The sequence below is a fragment of the Panulirus ornatus genome, chromosome 22 (genome assembly GCF_036320965.1).
Source record: "Panulirus ornatus isolate Po-2019 chromosome 22, ASM3632096v1, whole genome shotgun sequence".
NCBI lineage: Eukaryota > Metazoa > Arthropoda > Malacostraca > Decapoda > Palinuridae > Panulirus > Panulirus ornatus.
In genome coordinates, this window is record NC_092245.1 from 19,875,667 (window position 1) to 19,891,537 (window position 15,871).

The 15,871-nt window shown below is 35.2% G+C and overlaps 1 protein-coding gene across 1 annotated transcript in view; it reads left to right on the forward strand.

Moving 5' to 3' along the window:
* LOC139756640 (uncharacterized) overlaps window positions 1–15,871 on the forward strand; it is a 333,434-nt gene that overhangs the window by 204,816 nt on the left and 112,747 nt on the right. The window contains exon 11 of the mRNA XM_071676311.1: window positions 11,724–11,777. Coding sequence (XP_071532412.1) covers window positions 11,724–11,777 — 54 coding nt within the window. The remainder of the gene's footprint in view (window positions 1–11,723; window positions 11,778–15,871) is intronic.

Genomic DNA, 15,871 nt, shown 5'->3' on the forward strand with positions numbered 1-15,871 from the left:
CTGACATAGTAAGAAGAGGAGGCACACAAGCTAATACCCTAGTCATTGCAGTCATGCACCCAATGATGCCTTACAGTAAAAGTATAACCTGTTGTGTCCAAAGTAGTTTAGCATTTTTCATAATCTGAGTTAAGTGCTCTGTTCACTGTCACAATCAAAATATGAGAATTATGTTTTTTGTTGTTGATTTTTTCTGCACTGGGAGCCTCACTTATGGATGGGTGTACTTAATGCTTACTGCGTAGTGGAAGGGCTTAGGACTAAATTATAGGGATAAACTTAATATCATCTCCTTACATGCATCATGCATGTCCTTCATTTCTTTTACTTTCTTCATTCACATTTTTTATATTACCCTTCCTTCTTCCATAGCATATTATATATCTACAACAGATATTGTTGATAAATAGAATCCTTTAACATTTAATTTTTTTCATGTTGAAGGTTCCAGTTTTGAACAAATGTGCACTTCAAGGCTAGGACATAAATGAAGTGAAAGAAAGGCCCCAAATAGATAAGATAATAGACAAGAAAGATAATTTAAGAGTTTTCGAGAAGTGGAATACTTGCCTTTTAAAAGGGGCCTGGTTGTAGCTATTAGGAAATACATGGCAAGGTAAAGAGTTTCAAAGGTTTGTAGTGTGGGGAAAGAAACAGACATCAGAACAGATCACATTTGAAGTGCCAACAGGTATCTTGTGATGCTGTGGCTTGCTGTTTATTACTTAGTCTAGTTGATGGCAGGAGCATACAAGCAGCCAATTCTTGGGAGTAGAAACCCAAGCAATAACAAGTTTTGAGGTCAGAATGGGAGAGTAGAGTCAAATAGTTTTGAACCCACCTTTTTAAAGTAAGTATGTTGAACCTACCCAGACGTGAAACCTATAGGCTACTCCATCTACTAACGGATTAGTCCTTTATGTAATTGGAGCCACTGTTTGGAATGATTTACCAGCATCTAGATAAGACATTTGGAATTTTTAGAGGTAGACATAACTGTTTGCATAATATGGTTTTATAAGATGGGGTTTGGTAAAGTGTGTGAAAGAAGAAAGTTAAGAGTAAATGTGAATAAGAGCAAGGTTATTAGGTACAGTAGGGTTGAGGGTCAAGTCAATTGGGAGGTGAGTTTGAATGGAGAAAAACTGGAGGAAGTGAAGTGTTTTAGATATCTGGGAGTGGATCTGGCAGCGGATGGAACCATGGAAGCGGAAGTGGATCATAGGGTGGGGGAGGGGGCGAAAATTCTGGGAGCCTTGAAGAATGTGTGGAAGTCGAGAACATTATCTCGGAAAGCAAAAATGGGTATGTTTGAAGGAATAGTGGTTCCAACAATGTTGTATGGTTGCGAGGCGTGGACTATGGATAGAGTTGTGCGCAGGAGGATGGATGTGCTGGAAATGAGATGTTTGAGGACAATGTGTGGTGTGAGGTGGTTTGATCGAGTAAGTAACGTAAGGGTAAGAGAGATGTGTGGAAATAAAAAGAGTGTGGTTGAGAGAGCAGAAGAGGGTGTTTTGAAATGGTTTGGTCACATGGAGAGAATGAGTGAGGAAAGATTGACCAAGAGGATATACGTGTCGGAGGTGGAGGGAACGAGGAGAAGAGGGAGACCAAATTGGAGGTGGAAAGATGGAGTGAAAAAGATTTTGTGTGATCGGGGCCTGAACATGCAGGAGGGTGAAAGGAGGGCAAGGAATAGAGTGAATTGGAGCGATGTGGTATACCGGGGTTGACGTGCTGTCAGTGGATTGAATCAAGGCATGTGAAGCGTCTGGGGTAAACCATGGAAAGCTGTGTAGGTATGTATATTTGCGTGTGTGGACGTATGTATATACATGTGTATGGGGGTGGGTTGGGCCATTTCTTTCGTCTGTTTCCTTGCGCTACCTCGCAAACGCGGGAGACAACGACAAAGCAAAAAAAAAAAAAAAAAAAAAAGATGGGGTATTATGGCAGTAACATTTGTGGAAACACAGAACCATCAGAGTATATGGAAAAGTTGTAAAGGTTTTAGAAAGGGATTAGAAATTTATTAGGATTTGAAATCAGTAAATGTAAGTGGGTTGCAACTCATCCATTGGGGAATCCTGTCTAGGTCTGACTTTACATAGGTATTTGTGATAGATTGAGATGTAGATAGGCTAGAGATTGGATATGATAGAAGTTGAGGAATGCATTGTTGGGTTTTCAGCATATGAGTGCATTGGATTATCATATGAGGGAGGGAAACTGCTCATGAAAAGGAGGAAGTGTTTAAGGAGACTGGACAGATCCCAGGGGAATGTCACTGTTGATGGTGAAAGAGGGAAGATTGATTCACAAGCGATTATGGAGATGGACTGGTCTAACAGAAAGCTGGACATGAGATAAGAGAGTGAGGAAGGAAAGCTAAAAGAGTGATGCTGTAATCAGATATCAAATTGAGATGGGTGTTGTTGGGTATATTACATGAAGTTATGGTGTTTGGAGTAACTTTTGAAAGTGTAGAAATTTGCAAATAGAAAACTTGTGGTAATGTACCACTGCAGTGTATTAGTGCAGTGTTGACCTCTGATGTTTAGCTTGTCAGGAGCCCAGAATTGGTAAATCCATGGTACGTCATATCAGAATCTTTTTATATATCAAGGGCTACAACATATGATTCCTTGGAGATTGATTCATATGGCATCATAGTTTTTTTTATTACCAAGGGCTACAACATAGTTTTACTCAGAGTTTTTCTGAAATGATGACTAGATATAAGTAAGATAAGGAAGCATACCGCCGATGAATCTTTGCCTTCTGAATCCTTTCTTATGAATATTGAGATTATCTTTCTTTATCTCTGGGCCTTGATAAGTGTAGTCCCTTGATAGGTCTGGGCCTTGATAAGGAATCATGTCTTTGAATTGAGCCTTTGATAAAAGAAAAAAGGACTAAGTTTAGTTGAGAACTCATGCCATTGCGTGATATTTCCTATGACTGTTTTGTAGCTGTTGTTTGAGCTGCAGTCACTAGTAGCGTAACTTAGTGTTACTGCAAGTTGATTTTCAAATATTCAGGATCCATCATGTATATATGTTATTTTTTCTTGCATGATGCTAAGAATCAATTCCTATCCAGATCTGTGGACTGAAGTTTTGTTTTCAGTGCTGTGCTCTGTATGGTACAAAACACTGAGAAGTCTGAACATCTTATATGGCCTTCTTCTGATTTGCAGCATGTGACTTGTGGACTTACAGGTGGAAATGAAAAGTCCTTTGGAATGGGAATAAAAGTTTCAGTGCCCAGTTACAAGGAATAAAATGCCCACTTGTGAGGAATAAAGTCTCCTTTCATAAGTCAATAATTCTGACTTTCCTTAGATCTTATCTCTTCAGATTATAGTTAGACATCTTATTGGATCAATTTATTGTTTTTCCCAGTTTTAGAGCCTATGTCATATAATGACCAGCATTGGTGGCTATGAATTTGTGGGTCTAAATTGAGTCTTGGATATGAGTTGGTGGCTCATAGCCAATGCAGCTTTTCACCTTCCCAATTAGCATTGCATGATAAATTGGTATCTGGTGAAAGTTAAGGAAAAAGATCTGCCAACTATAGTCAAACTGGTCCAGTGGTAATCAAAGATGGCTTTGTCCAAAGGAAGCTCAAGAGGCAAAGTTTTTAGGGTGAGCACAGTATACCCACCTCATAGCATACATGCTTACCTCTTGAATGGAGTGGCATTTCTAGGGAGAATAATTGATATAAAGAGTCCATTTAGGGTAGTAGAGTACTAAGTTTTTTGCATGTGCTAATAGAATTTTGCTGTTAACAGGTTTTGAGTCATGGCTTCAGTGTATGACAAGTATGCTGTCCATAGAAGAGCATGTGTGATTCAGTTATAAGTGTATATGATAGAATGAAATTGGAGTTTGGCAATGTGCTGTTTTTGCGATGAATCTTGCATGTGAGAGGGTCATGGTAAACCTTGAAGGAATAGTCTTAGGGATTTAGCTGTGGATGTTCCTCTGGTTTTGGAACATTATACATGACAGGTAGAGACTGGATGTATGCAGATGAGTCATTGCCTGTTTCTACTTTTGCATCTGATTCAGGGCAGGAGAGGCAATTAGTTATACTGGAAAATTTATCAAGCTGAGATGATTTTATGGTGGTAGGAATAATGTTTGAAAGTGTAGAGATGTGTGAATAGAAAACTTGTGGCCATGCTCTGCTGCAGCATATGAGTGGGGTCATAACCTCTGTTACTTAACTAATCAGGAGCCCAGAATGAGATAATCCATTCCTTGAGACACAGTGCATGCAAACACATGGCTAGGTAGCAGTTTGCTGTTTTTGATGTGTATGTTCTTAGTCACAGCCACTTCATGTGGAGAGCATGTGGTTATTCCTCAACCATGGACACAGATAAGCACAAGCTAGGAATAATACTAAATGAAGGTTGTTGGTCCTTGTGATGAGGAAAAAGATTTTAAAGACTTGCAGTAATATGTGAGAGATAGAAGTGGAGTTGATGATTTGAAATATGGGAGGATAATGTAACAGGATTGGATTGTTTGATTGTCTTTAGGTAAATGGAAATAGTTGGTGTGTTTGGTTATGATATGAGGGTTCTTGGAAATGTCCCTGTAGGTACGAGTGTATTTAAGATTAAATGGTCATACTCAAGTATGCTTGAATTTATTGCTTAGGGAAAGTTTATGGAAATGACATATGTTATTGGGTACTCTATAAAGTATTGAAATAGTGGGTGGTATTAATATGTGGTTTATGATATGGGTAGCTATGCATTAGGGTTGTGTGATATCTTTGTACTTAAGAGTTTTATGGATAGAGCACTACATAAGATGAAAGCAAGGCTGGATGATTGTAGTGTCATTATAAATCATGATAACATAATTGTAGTTCAGTTACAATAAGGATGGTTATAGGAAAGCTGAAGTTGAAATCAAAATTTGATAAGTGAGAGAAATTGAAGGTGCTCAGAAAGTTTTCATGAATAGAAAGCATGTAAGTATAGATTGCAAAGAATGCTTACCAGAAGCAGTGTTTGTCCCAGCTCTTATACTCTGGTTTGAAAATCAAATGTATATTGGTCAGGAAAGGTAAAAGTTGGTGCATCAGAGATGGAGGATCTGCATAGTTTGGCATTGGGAAGATAGATAAAGAATGAAGTTGTGAGAGGAATGATTAATAAGGAAAATCATTGGTAACGTGCATAGATGAAAGTCTTAAGTATGGTCATGTAGACAGTGTGGTAAATGATTGGTTGGTCAAGAACATATTTAGCTTAAGGAAAGGTATACAGTTGAAGAGATGGATAGATACAGTGAAAGAATCAGTTAGGATTAAGGATATATCAGATAAGGATGCCAGAGGAAGGAAATTGAATCAAATGCAATGTAAGCACTTTGTGTATGGGGGTGATGTGAATGGAAACATTGGTCTTAGCTTTTGAATGAGCTTTTTGTGCAAGATGAAGAAGTAAGAAGTATTTATGTGAGAGTGGAAGTTTGAAATGAAATTTAAGAAGTGGTATGTACTTGATTCACTCCATGGAATTAGGAGTGATTCATTGATAACAAATTGATAGAATATGATAATTCTGTAGATCCATTCATAAGCCAGAATATGATAATTCTGTAGATCCATTCATAAGCCAAGCAGAGACATTACAGAGAGTAGCACAAGTGTGGGTTAGTGAAGATAGAATCAGAAACAGAGAGTTGCACAAGTGTAGGTTAGTGAAGATAGAATCAGAAAAGTTGAGTGATAGAATGCAAAAGACAGTGATTGAGAGATTTGATTCTAGCTTTCATGATATGAAAGACCAGTGAAACTAATTACATTGTTGAAAATAGAGATCATTGATGAAAGGTTAGAATTATATAAAGATAAAAATGTTTGTTGATTAGTTTTCTAAATGATGCCTTTTCTGAAATGGGATGGCATGATAGCTTTAGCATCTTATGTTAAAGTTGTAAGTCTAAAAGTGGTCATTTCTATTACTTGATTTATATAGTTCTTAGTCTTTCGTGGTCTTACCTAGTACTTGATTAATAGAGTTTGAAGATTCCAGCATGTGCATACCTTCAGTTTAGCCTTGGAGAAATTAGATACTTTATTTACCATAGATGAGTTCTTTGTTCTTTATACATGAAAAATAGACTTATGTTGATTATAAATTTGAATATTACTGTTAGATTTACATATCTATAAAGTATTATAGTATCTGTTGCAGTAGTTACAGCTGCAGTTACCATGGCATTATGCTGTATCTCATTATGCTGTTTGCATATGATAATTTACCTTTACAAAATGGATTTACAAGTGCTGTAATTTTCTTTGACTGTTCTTAGATTTGTATGTTGTGTTCAGTCATGAATGATAGCCTGGTTTAGCCTAACTCATGGTTTTTGTTGCATTTTCACCTCTGCATGTTAAGATTTAAGTAGCACAAAGTTGCTTGCTTCATTCATGACTTATGCATGTTTGTTGAATATTGTATTGAAATTGATATCTTCATGTTTTTCAAAATAATTTTCCTCACACTCCATCCCTTTTGATGATTGGGCAAAGCATATGTTGGCAGATAATACCTTTTTTGATTAACATTCAAGCCAGAAATTATATTCTTGATGAAATATTTAAAGGAAACCAGGAAAATGAGGCAAACGTCATGTTAATTCAGTCTTTTGATAAATGATATTGATTCAGTCTTCTGATAACTTGCTTTTGAGTAGATAATGTTTTGATACTGAGAGTATTAGCAATATCACCTGCAAAATTACTCATCGCTGAAATCTTTTGAAATGATTTTCATTTGCTAGAATTTCTTTAGAGAATCAATACACTGATTTGTATTTCTCTCCAGGATCAGTTTGTCCAGCGAGCTTTGGGAGAATCATAAGGATCCCCCACGGCTAGAAACCTCTTAACCTCCTGTATTCTTTTGAGGTTAATGCCTCACCCTTTGCTAAACACCTGTTCAGTGGTAACAACTTACTAGCTTGGTCCAGGTCAACCCACCAACCAATCAGGAACTTCAGTTAGTGATGACATCATTATACCCTGCTGATAGTACTGACCTACCTTACTGTTTCCTGTAGGCTATCTGTGTGCAGACATTTACTTCAGCCATTTTTTCCCACTTCTGTGTTCCAAACAGGGGATAAGTAGGGTGAATTGTATCATATAGTTGAAGTATTTTATATGATTGTACATTTTTGACATTAATGCTTATTTCAGTTGTATCCCTGCTTGAATGGATAATGACACTTTCTGCCCTCCCCTACTTCTTCCCTATTTTCCCTGGCACTTTTTTTTTCTGTTTCTTTGTAGGCTTTAGTAATGGGAGGGTATTATACATAGGCAGGGAGTTAATCTAGTGATACATTTGCTTTGATTTATTCTTGAAAAACTTCAGCAAGAGAACTGTATGGCTTTTACCCTCTTAAATCTCTTCAGAGATTTCTTAGAGATCACCAGAGTCTATTAGAATGTCATTTTGTAATCAGAAGTATTTCTTCTTGGACTTGTACCCAATCTGGCCTATATGTCCTTGATTTTGGGAAGGTAGCCTGCACCTTTGCCTGTCTGAGGAACTTTTCCTTTTGGAAAGTCAACAGTTGAGTTCTTTGGCATACCTCTAACATGTCTGTTAATGATATCTTAGTCTAGGTTTCGGGGATAGACCTATTGTGGCCCTACTTTTGCCACCTCTGGGACAGACGGGCCCTAGTTTGCCACAAGATGACTCTTTAGATGCTTTTTTTTTTTTTTCATTACTTTGCCTTCTTTTTGAGAAGATTTTCTCTAACCGTTCTCCATGTTGGTATACTTCAAGGGTCATGGGATGATCTGACCCATCAGAGAAAGCAAGTTTATGGTACAAAAAGTTGTCTCCCTATGGAGCAATGTCTTGCCAGCATTTTTCCTTACTTTGGTGACCATGGCAAGTTTTACAAATGGCTAGAGGACAATAATGTCATCGTTGAGAGGAGGTTTGCAGATTGGTTGATGGGCAGACCTCAGCTAAGCCATTAACCTGATAGCAACAAGTGGGTGGTTAGCAAGGGGTGAGAGCCATATACCTCAACAGGAGGCAGGGGGATAAGAGGTTTCTAACCCTCAAGGTTCCTAGAGATTTTCTCACTATTTACAGAGCACCACTCAAGAGAGATATAGTTTATCATACCTAAGAATTTACATTTTATGAAAACTTTTAATTTGTGATAGTTAAAAAAATTGTGTATCCACATGGCTGTGAGATTTTTTCATCCATTTACAGTTATGCTGCCTTACAAAGATTTTACTTAGTAGTCATAGACATTCAGACATATCCCACTAACCATGTAGCAAGTAGTGGTTAAGTATAAAGACTTGACTGTTAAATTACAGTATAAGCTGATAGCATGGTATGGCAAGTGGTCTCTTTTATTAAATGCTCTGAGTACTAGTAAGGTAGCATATCAGTGTCTTTCGTTATTACTGTCATGTTCAAGTAGATTTACATGTTATATTGCTTTGCATAGAATGAATACAGTCTTTTTCAAATCTTATCATTATTGAGATATTGAGTGTTGTGGAAGGTTATTTTGTGTAATATGATGTAAACTTACTTCTGAAAGCTGAAAAATACTTCTTTGGTGACATGGAACTCTCTGATACTTCCCATTTAATTGTACTCGTTAAAGATGATAATGAAGATGTACTATTGAGGATATTTCATTGTTTCATGTGATGTTGAAACTGTTGTGTAGAAGAATAGCTAGATTTCATATGAAATAATTTGTCCGAGCAAAGAAGTTTAGTAAGGTAATTTTAAGTTTACTTTCTGTTAGTTTCCTCTTTTTTCCAAGTGTTCTCTGTCAACATGATTAAGCTATATAAAAGAAAACCATCTTTATTTGGTTACAGTGGAAAGTCTTTGTCACTGAGAGAAAGATTTTTTTGCTTGAGTGGTAAGTTGTCATCTGAAATAACTTCTTTGAATCATTGTCATTTGCTTATTAGAAATTTAGTTTCAATTTATTTTCAGTTTGCATTTTGATGAGTTCTAAGATAGCAGAAAAACACACTACCATCCATATCCAAATGTTTAGTCCTTTGTTTGTCTTGTTCCACTATTAGTTTGTCCAGCTCCATTTTTTTAGGGTTTCCTTTCCCCAGCTTTATCTTATTTCTAGCCCTTGATACTATTACATTGACCCCCATTAATTTTCTCCAACCAGTCATCTCAAAACTGACACCATTCTTTTACAACTTGATCAGTTTAGCATGCTATTTCTCTGGATTCAAGCTATTGCTTGGATATCTTTAACAGTCACAAAGGTTTTGTGGATTCTTATGTTATTTCTAAGTTTGTGCATCATTATCATTCCACCATATCTGTTACTATGCCTCATCCCTTAATCGTCGATAAGGAAGTAACTGATTGGAATGAATGAATACAACAACTTTTTTTATTTGAATAAAAAGCAAAATAGCTAAAAACCCATGGATTAGATCAATAAGGTAAAAGGCATTAGTGTAAGGTGTCACAGGGAAAGAATGTAGTGTTATAGAATGGTGACTTTATCTGTTTATGTATTATATCACTGATGCTCATTCCTTCTGGGAACTCCCATCAAGGGGGTGGCCATGACAAACGAGTCTTCTCTTATCCCTGTCCTTACATGCCTCCTTTGCTACAAACATACATACATTTTGGTGACAGTAGTAGAGAAATTATGAATGGAATATACTTGATTATGTGATAATGTATAAATGAAAATAGTTTCAAGAAATTCAGAGGACCTAATTTTTTGGCAGTGGGTCAGTGGGGAAAATATGAACTGTTGTACATTGTATTTTTGTTTTGCATGATAGGTAAAGTGTGGAATGTACCAAATTGAGAATTAAAAGTTAGCTGCTGAAAGGAGGTAATGGAAACATTTGAATAACATGTTGATTTATTTTTGATTGTAGGTAACCCCTAAGAGTTAAGCATGTGGGAGTAGGGGCAAAGGTTTAGCAAGGAATTAATTTTGAAAGAGACTAAATTCTGAAGGAGGCCACTTGGAGTTATGTACTTTAGTGTGATATGGATATGTAAGGGAATTTCATGTGGTGAAAATGAAAGACTGTTGGTTCAGGTTATTTTTGTGGTGTAGATGAAGATGCCATTAAAGAAATGAGTTGGGAAAATATGTGTGATAGAGGTACAAAAGAAAATACAGAGATTTATTACACCAACTGGATTAAAACTTCATAAAGGAATGTAGGCTTACTGTAAAATACTAGGGATGTGAACCTTTTATATGACAGAATTCGTATTTATTTAGAAATTGATATGATTTCTGTCTTGCATTAAAAGCATGGATGTACTTGCAGAATCTTCATTGAATATTTGGTTACGGATGTTTCAATAACCTTGTGTGTTAACAATTGTGCAGAAAATCCTGGGACACTGTCCAAATATTAACAGAAGGAAAATTAATGTGGTTCATTATGTAAATTAACTCAAACAATGTAATGTGCCTGGTGACTCTTTCTCTTGCTTCGGTCTGGGGTATTGGGGTTCTCTTTTTTTTCCTCATTTTTTGCCTGGGTCAGGTGAACTGAGACTTGCAGAAGTTCCAGGTAGACTACATGTATATGATGTTGAATTCATTCATAATTAGGATTTTTGTTTTCCCTCAAGTTCAGACTTTGTGGTTTTAGTTTAAGACAAAGGTAGGTACTTGACATTGAATGCACAAAGCATCTCGTTAGGTTCCTAGATTGTAGTATCTCATTAGGTTTCTAGGTTGTAGTATTAGCATTTTACTTGTAGTACTCATCTGTATTTCAAGAAGTAGACATTATATAGAAATGAAAAAACTTCTAACTAATGCATGCATGCTATAGTTGGATAAATTTAGATCAGTTCTTTATTATTGAACATAATGTGAATATTACATTTTAATGAGATTGAGTAAAGTGTTTACCCTTCCCTGCAGTAATACAAACTAAGTGACTGATTGGTTTGGGATGGTAGTGTGTATCTCTTAGTATTAATTAATCTTGTAATGAGTTTTATTGTACTGTACCTTTTTAGAATTTTTTGATTGTCTTAGAGTGTAGAATATCTATATTTTTTTGGGTAGAATTTTTATCTTCCTGTCATATAGATGTAGATCATATGGTTATTTTTGATATATTGACAATGCAGCTGAGCCTCATTCATAGTGTAGTGTATGGTTAAAAGGCACTCTCTTTACAAGAAATTTGTTCTGGCAGACTTTCCTTGGGATACTTATTGCACAAGTGAATACAAGTGGACTTTATGGACACTGACTTTCAGATCTGTAGATAGTTATTTTTAGATAATGAATAACTTTAAAAACTTAATAAAGGAATCCCTTGTTGATTTTCCTTTTTCTGTTGAAATTCATATAAGAAAAAGTACCAGTGGTCTTGCATTTGAATCATATTTTGCTTTCAACAGATGGAAATGACATCTCATTCTTGTTATCCCTAATTCATTCTTGAAACTTTTCATATTAGATTATTGTTTTAAGGCATGTAATAGTAATAGTCATTCACCTTATTGATTTTCTAAATATTATTGTGTGATGAAGTATCAGGTCATGTTTAGATTGTGTTCACAGAAGAATGAGGTTTGGCTCTGTATGTAGTGCATGTAATCAACAAATTTTTGGGAAGAATTATTTTGTTTGTTGTGGAATGACTAATGGCATGAACCTTTCCAGAGACCAACCCCTAGGACCTCTACATCATCTGTTCCAAGCACCAAGGCACTTCAGGTAGGAATTTGATGTAATTGCCTGATTATATGTATATTTATTTTGTCATTAATTTTGTGATATTGACTCAGTGTTAGATTGAGGGTATTAACTGGAGTTATTTTTAAATGAAATTTATCAGAATAATATACAGCAAAGGTATGCATCCAAGATTAATGAGAGACTTATTCTAGGAGGGTGGGGATATGGAGACTGTAATTGGTTATATTAAGGTGGTGCCTACTCTTGCTAGGTATAAGGACATTGTAGAAGTATTTAGCTAGATATATATATTTTTTGGGTAGGATGTGGCTTATGCACTTCTCTTTATGATTCTTTCAGTGGCCACTTTTACATTGCTGTCAGACTTCACTTTCATTGAGATAATGCATCTACTGCTGTTCTTTTTCATCTTTCTTTTCCATTTTTGATATGTCTAACTGATATCTGTTGTGGGAGAGCTTCCTTTTAGGATTGGGTACTTGGTTTAACCTTAAGTTACAGCAAGAACAGGGAAAAGTTTGAAGGGATTTGTTTTCAGCTTAAATTAGAGCAAGAACAGGTAAAGTTTGAAGGGAGTTGTTTGTGGCCTAAGTTACAGCAAGAACAGGTAAAAGTTTGAAGGGAGTTGTTTGTAGCCTTAGAAATATCTTAAGGATTATTATTTTATTGTGTGTAGATCTCATTACATGTAGATTATGTTTTCTTATTATTTATGGCCCCTATCCTTGTTCAGTATATCGTTATTTTGAAAACATGTAAAATCATTGCATTTCTGTTCACATGCAAGCTTATAACATTATTAGAAAAATTCGACACAAGACAATGTATATACCTGTACTTGTAGAATGACTTCACTCAGATATTTCTTCAGATGAATATAGCAATAAATCTTATCCTGCTTTAGCTGCACTATGGGCCAGCCCTGCCTATGCTAAAGATTTGCTAGAATTATATATTCCACATTTCTTGATGACTTTTGGTTTCATTTTGTAAATATATCTTGAGTGATTATTGGGTGCTTGATTACAATTACATATTTAACGAAGGGTGAAGGTTTTCTTAGGAAATTTTAACCCAGTATAACTAATCCCTGTTAACAAAGTCTGAATAGTCTGTTTCAGAAATCTGATGCGTATCTTGCTCCTGGGTTTGTCTTCACAGCCTGTGCTGAAAATGCTCCACTTCAACTAAAAATTATTGCATTGCAAATATGGATGAAATGTTGCAATACCTGTGCATTCTTTTTATCATATTTTGCAATTGTAATACTCTTGCCTTTGCCATTCTTACATTTGAATCATCCATCACTTAGTGTGTGGTGTTAAGGAACTTTGGCATATTGCCATTTTTTCCATGGATTTGGTGGGCTGATTTGCTATTATCTATGGGAAAGGTTTGGATATGCTCCTTTGAGTGTACTAATTTTCAATGTAGGTTTAATAGACCTTCTTCTGATCTTGTAATTGACATGTGTAAGAATATTGTGAAGTGTAATAACCTTCCTTTCTGAACTAACCCATGGTAAAATATATTGGGTCATCCAAAAGAATAGGTACCCACACTCTTGCTCATTTGAATGTGAGGATTGCATATTATCAGCTAGGAAATACTCAGATATTGAATAACCTTCTTACTCTGACACATTACATGAAAACAGAAAATTTTCATAAACATTAAGCTGAATTGACCCTTAAACCTTGCAGAAATGTGACCATAGCAGGTATTTTGAGTATGCAAAGAGTCACTGTTAAAAAGCTTTTATTGATGCATTCATATCACAAAATTATTGTTCTTAGATTGGAGGGGGCTGCATTTGTATGGAAAAGAGATGAAGCTCATGTGTTAATAGAATGTGGAATAAGGAAGAAGTATAGGTGCTCAGCAAAACACTGAGATATTTGTTATGCTTTATTTTATATATATATCTAAAATTAGATGCTTTGCTTTATTAGGATTTGTTACAATTGAAAACTGAGTCACTAATTGTCCTCTTTTGTATACAGAGGCAGTGAAAAACTCAGTTTTGCTAAAATGGAAAGTATAGATTTATATTTCATAAAGGTTTGGAAATAATGCCAAGGAATTTAAAAACATTATATCGATTATATTTATTGAAATTAATTTGTATAATGTATTTCTAGATTCTAGTATTAATCTGATGACTCACATGGCAAACCAGTGTTACTCTTAACCATATTCATATGAGTAGCAGGTTCATTTGTGATAAGAAATTGGGTTTCTGGCAAACAGGGACTGTGGTGTATCAACTCGCTGCCAACATCATAATACTTTAATTTTGTGATTTGAGTGTATACTTCTTTTGAAAATGGCCTTTTTGTTTACTGAAGTAATATTAATTTCATTACTGTTATTATCACTATAAGAAAATTAAACCCACACACACATTCCAAATGGTTAACAACTTGATTACAAGATTTGACCATATCTTACATGTATGGCTTTTAGTAATTTTGAGATTTAGAGATGCATCATTTGTCACATTTCTGTATAAAAAGTTTCATCTAAAGCAAAATATTCATTACAAAACCATAAGGGTGCTGGTCATGGGTGCAGCAACTGGGTGCATAATTAAGGGGGTTGTTTTATGTCTTCCCTGCGCAGGAGCCGGATGAGCATGTGGTGGACCAAGATGGCTTTTACTGAGGCTTGACATCACTGTGTGCTTTGCCTTCTCTCCACCCAAAGACTTGGCAGTACTTGCCTGAGAAGCTACCTTTGCAATGATGGGTATAGGGGAATGTAACACCAGTTTTAAAGACTATGTTTCTCTGATGAAGTAATGGCAAAGGCAGAGAAAGTTGAAGTTTTGTATTTTCAGGAAGCTTTAAATATATATATATATATATATATATATATATATATATATATGCATAATGCATAATGGCATATATATATATATATATATATATATATATATATATATATATATATATATATATATATATGTATATATATATATATATATATATATATATATATATATATATATATATATATATATATATATATATATATATATGCCATTTATTTGTTTCAAATGTTTCATCTCTTGATATATAGTCAATGAGTCACTGCTGATAATTATCGGGATGAAATGATTTTACATGAAATAGATTCTTAGATCAGCAGTATTGTATCAAAGATAAGTATTTTCTCCCATATTTACTGTTTATTTTTTTATAGAATAGCATTTTTAGAGTTGTATATTGTTTTTACATTGCCATAGTTTGTAATGTGTTTACTGTGAGGTTATATTTATGCAGCCAAGATTTTGCTTCATGGTTTTAGAGCCACAGATCAAAGCCAGTTAGTTTTTTTGTCCTTCTTAGTGCTTGGAAGACAGTAGAAATATAATGATCTGGACTTGATGATGCTATTTGATAACTTTTGATTATATTTTCTCTGTTTACTTGTTAAATGTTAACATATAATTGCTCTTGAATATGTGTAGTTGAATAAAAGTAAGTTTGATACATACAGTTCGTGAAATATAAGTTTGTTAATGTATATATATATGAGGACAGAAATTTATGAGGATGAGTATGCAGGGAGATATGATGATTGATACAAATGACTTTAAATACAGTCTGGATTAATTTATATGAAAAGAGTCCTGGTGTTACCCAGGACCTTTCTAAAGGTTCCTGCAGCCCAAGGCTGCACTACATCCAGTTGCAGAAAAATGTAGACTCCTTTGGAGTGAGAGGTTCTTTGACGAGACTGTACTCCCAATGATACAACCATGCCAAGGGTGGTTTTTTCACTTATGGTGTAACCTTGAGTGGATAGAGTTTGGTGACATATTTTTTTTCTCATACATGTTCACCATTTCTTGTGTCAGCAAGGTAGTGTCAAGGACAAATGGTTGAGCCTTAGATACAAAAGTTTTCACCTGGCTTCTTGTTCCTGATTTTGGAAGGTAAAACAAGTGGGAAGGATTTCCTCCCCTCTGCTCTGGCCCTTTTTGTGGTCTTTTACTACATGCAGTGGATACATGAGCACTATTCTCTATCCCTTATCCACAGGGATAACATGGATATATTTTTTCATACTTGATTGCCTTTTCCTATGTTAGTGAGGTAATGCTAGGA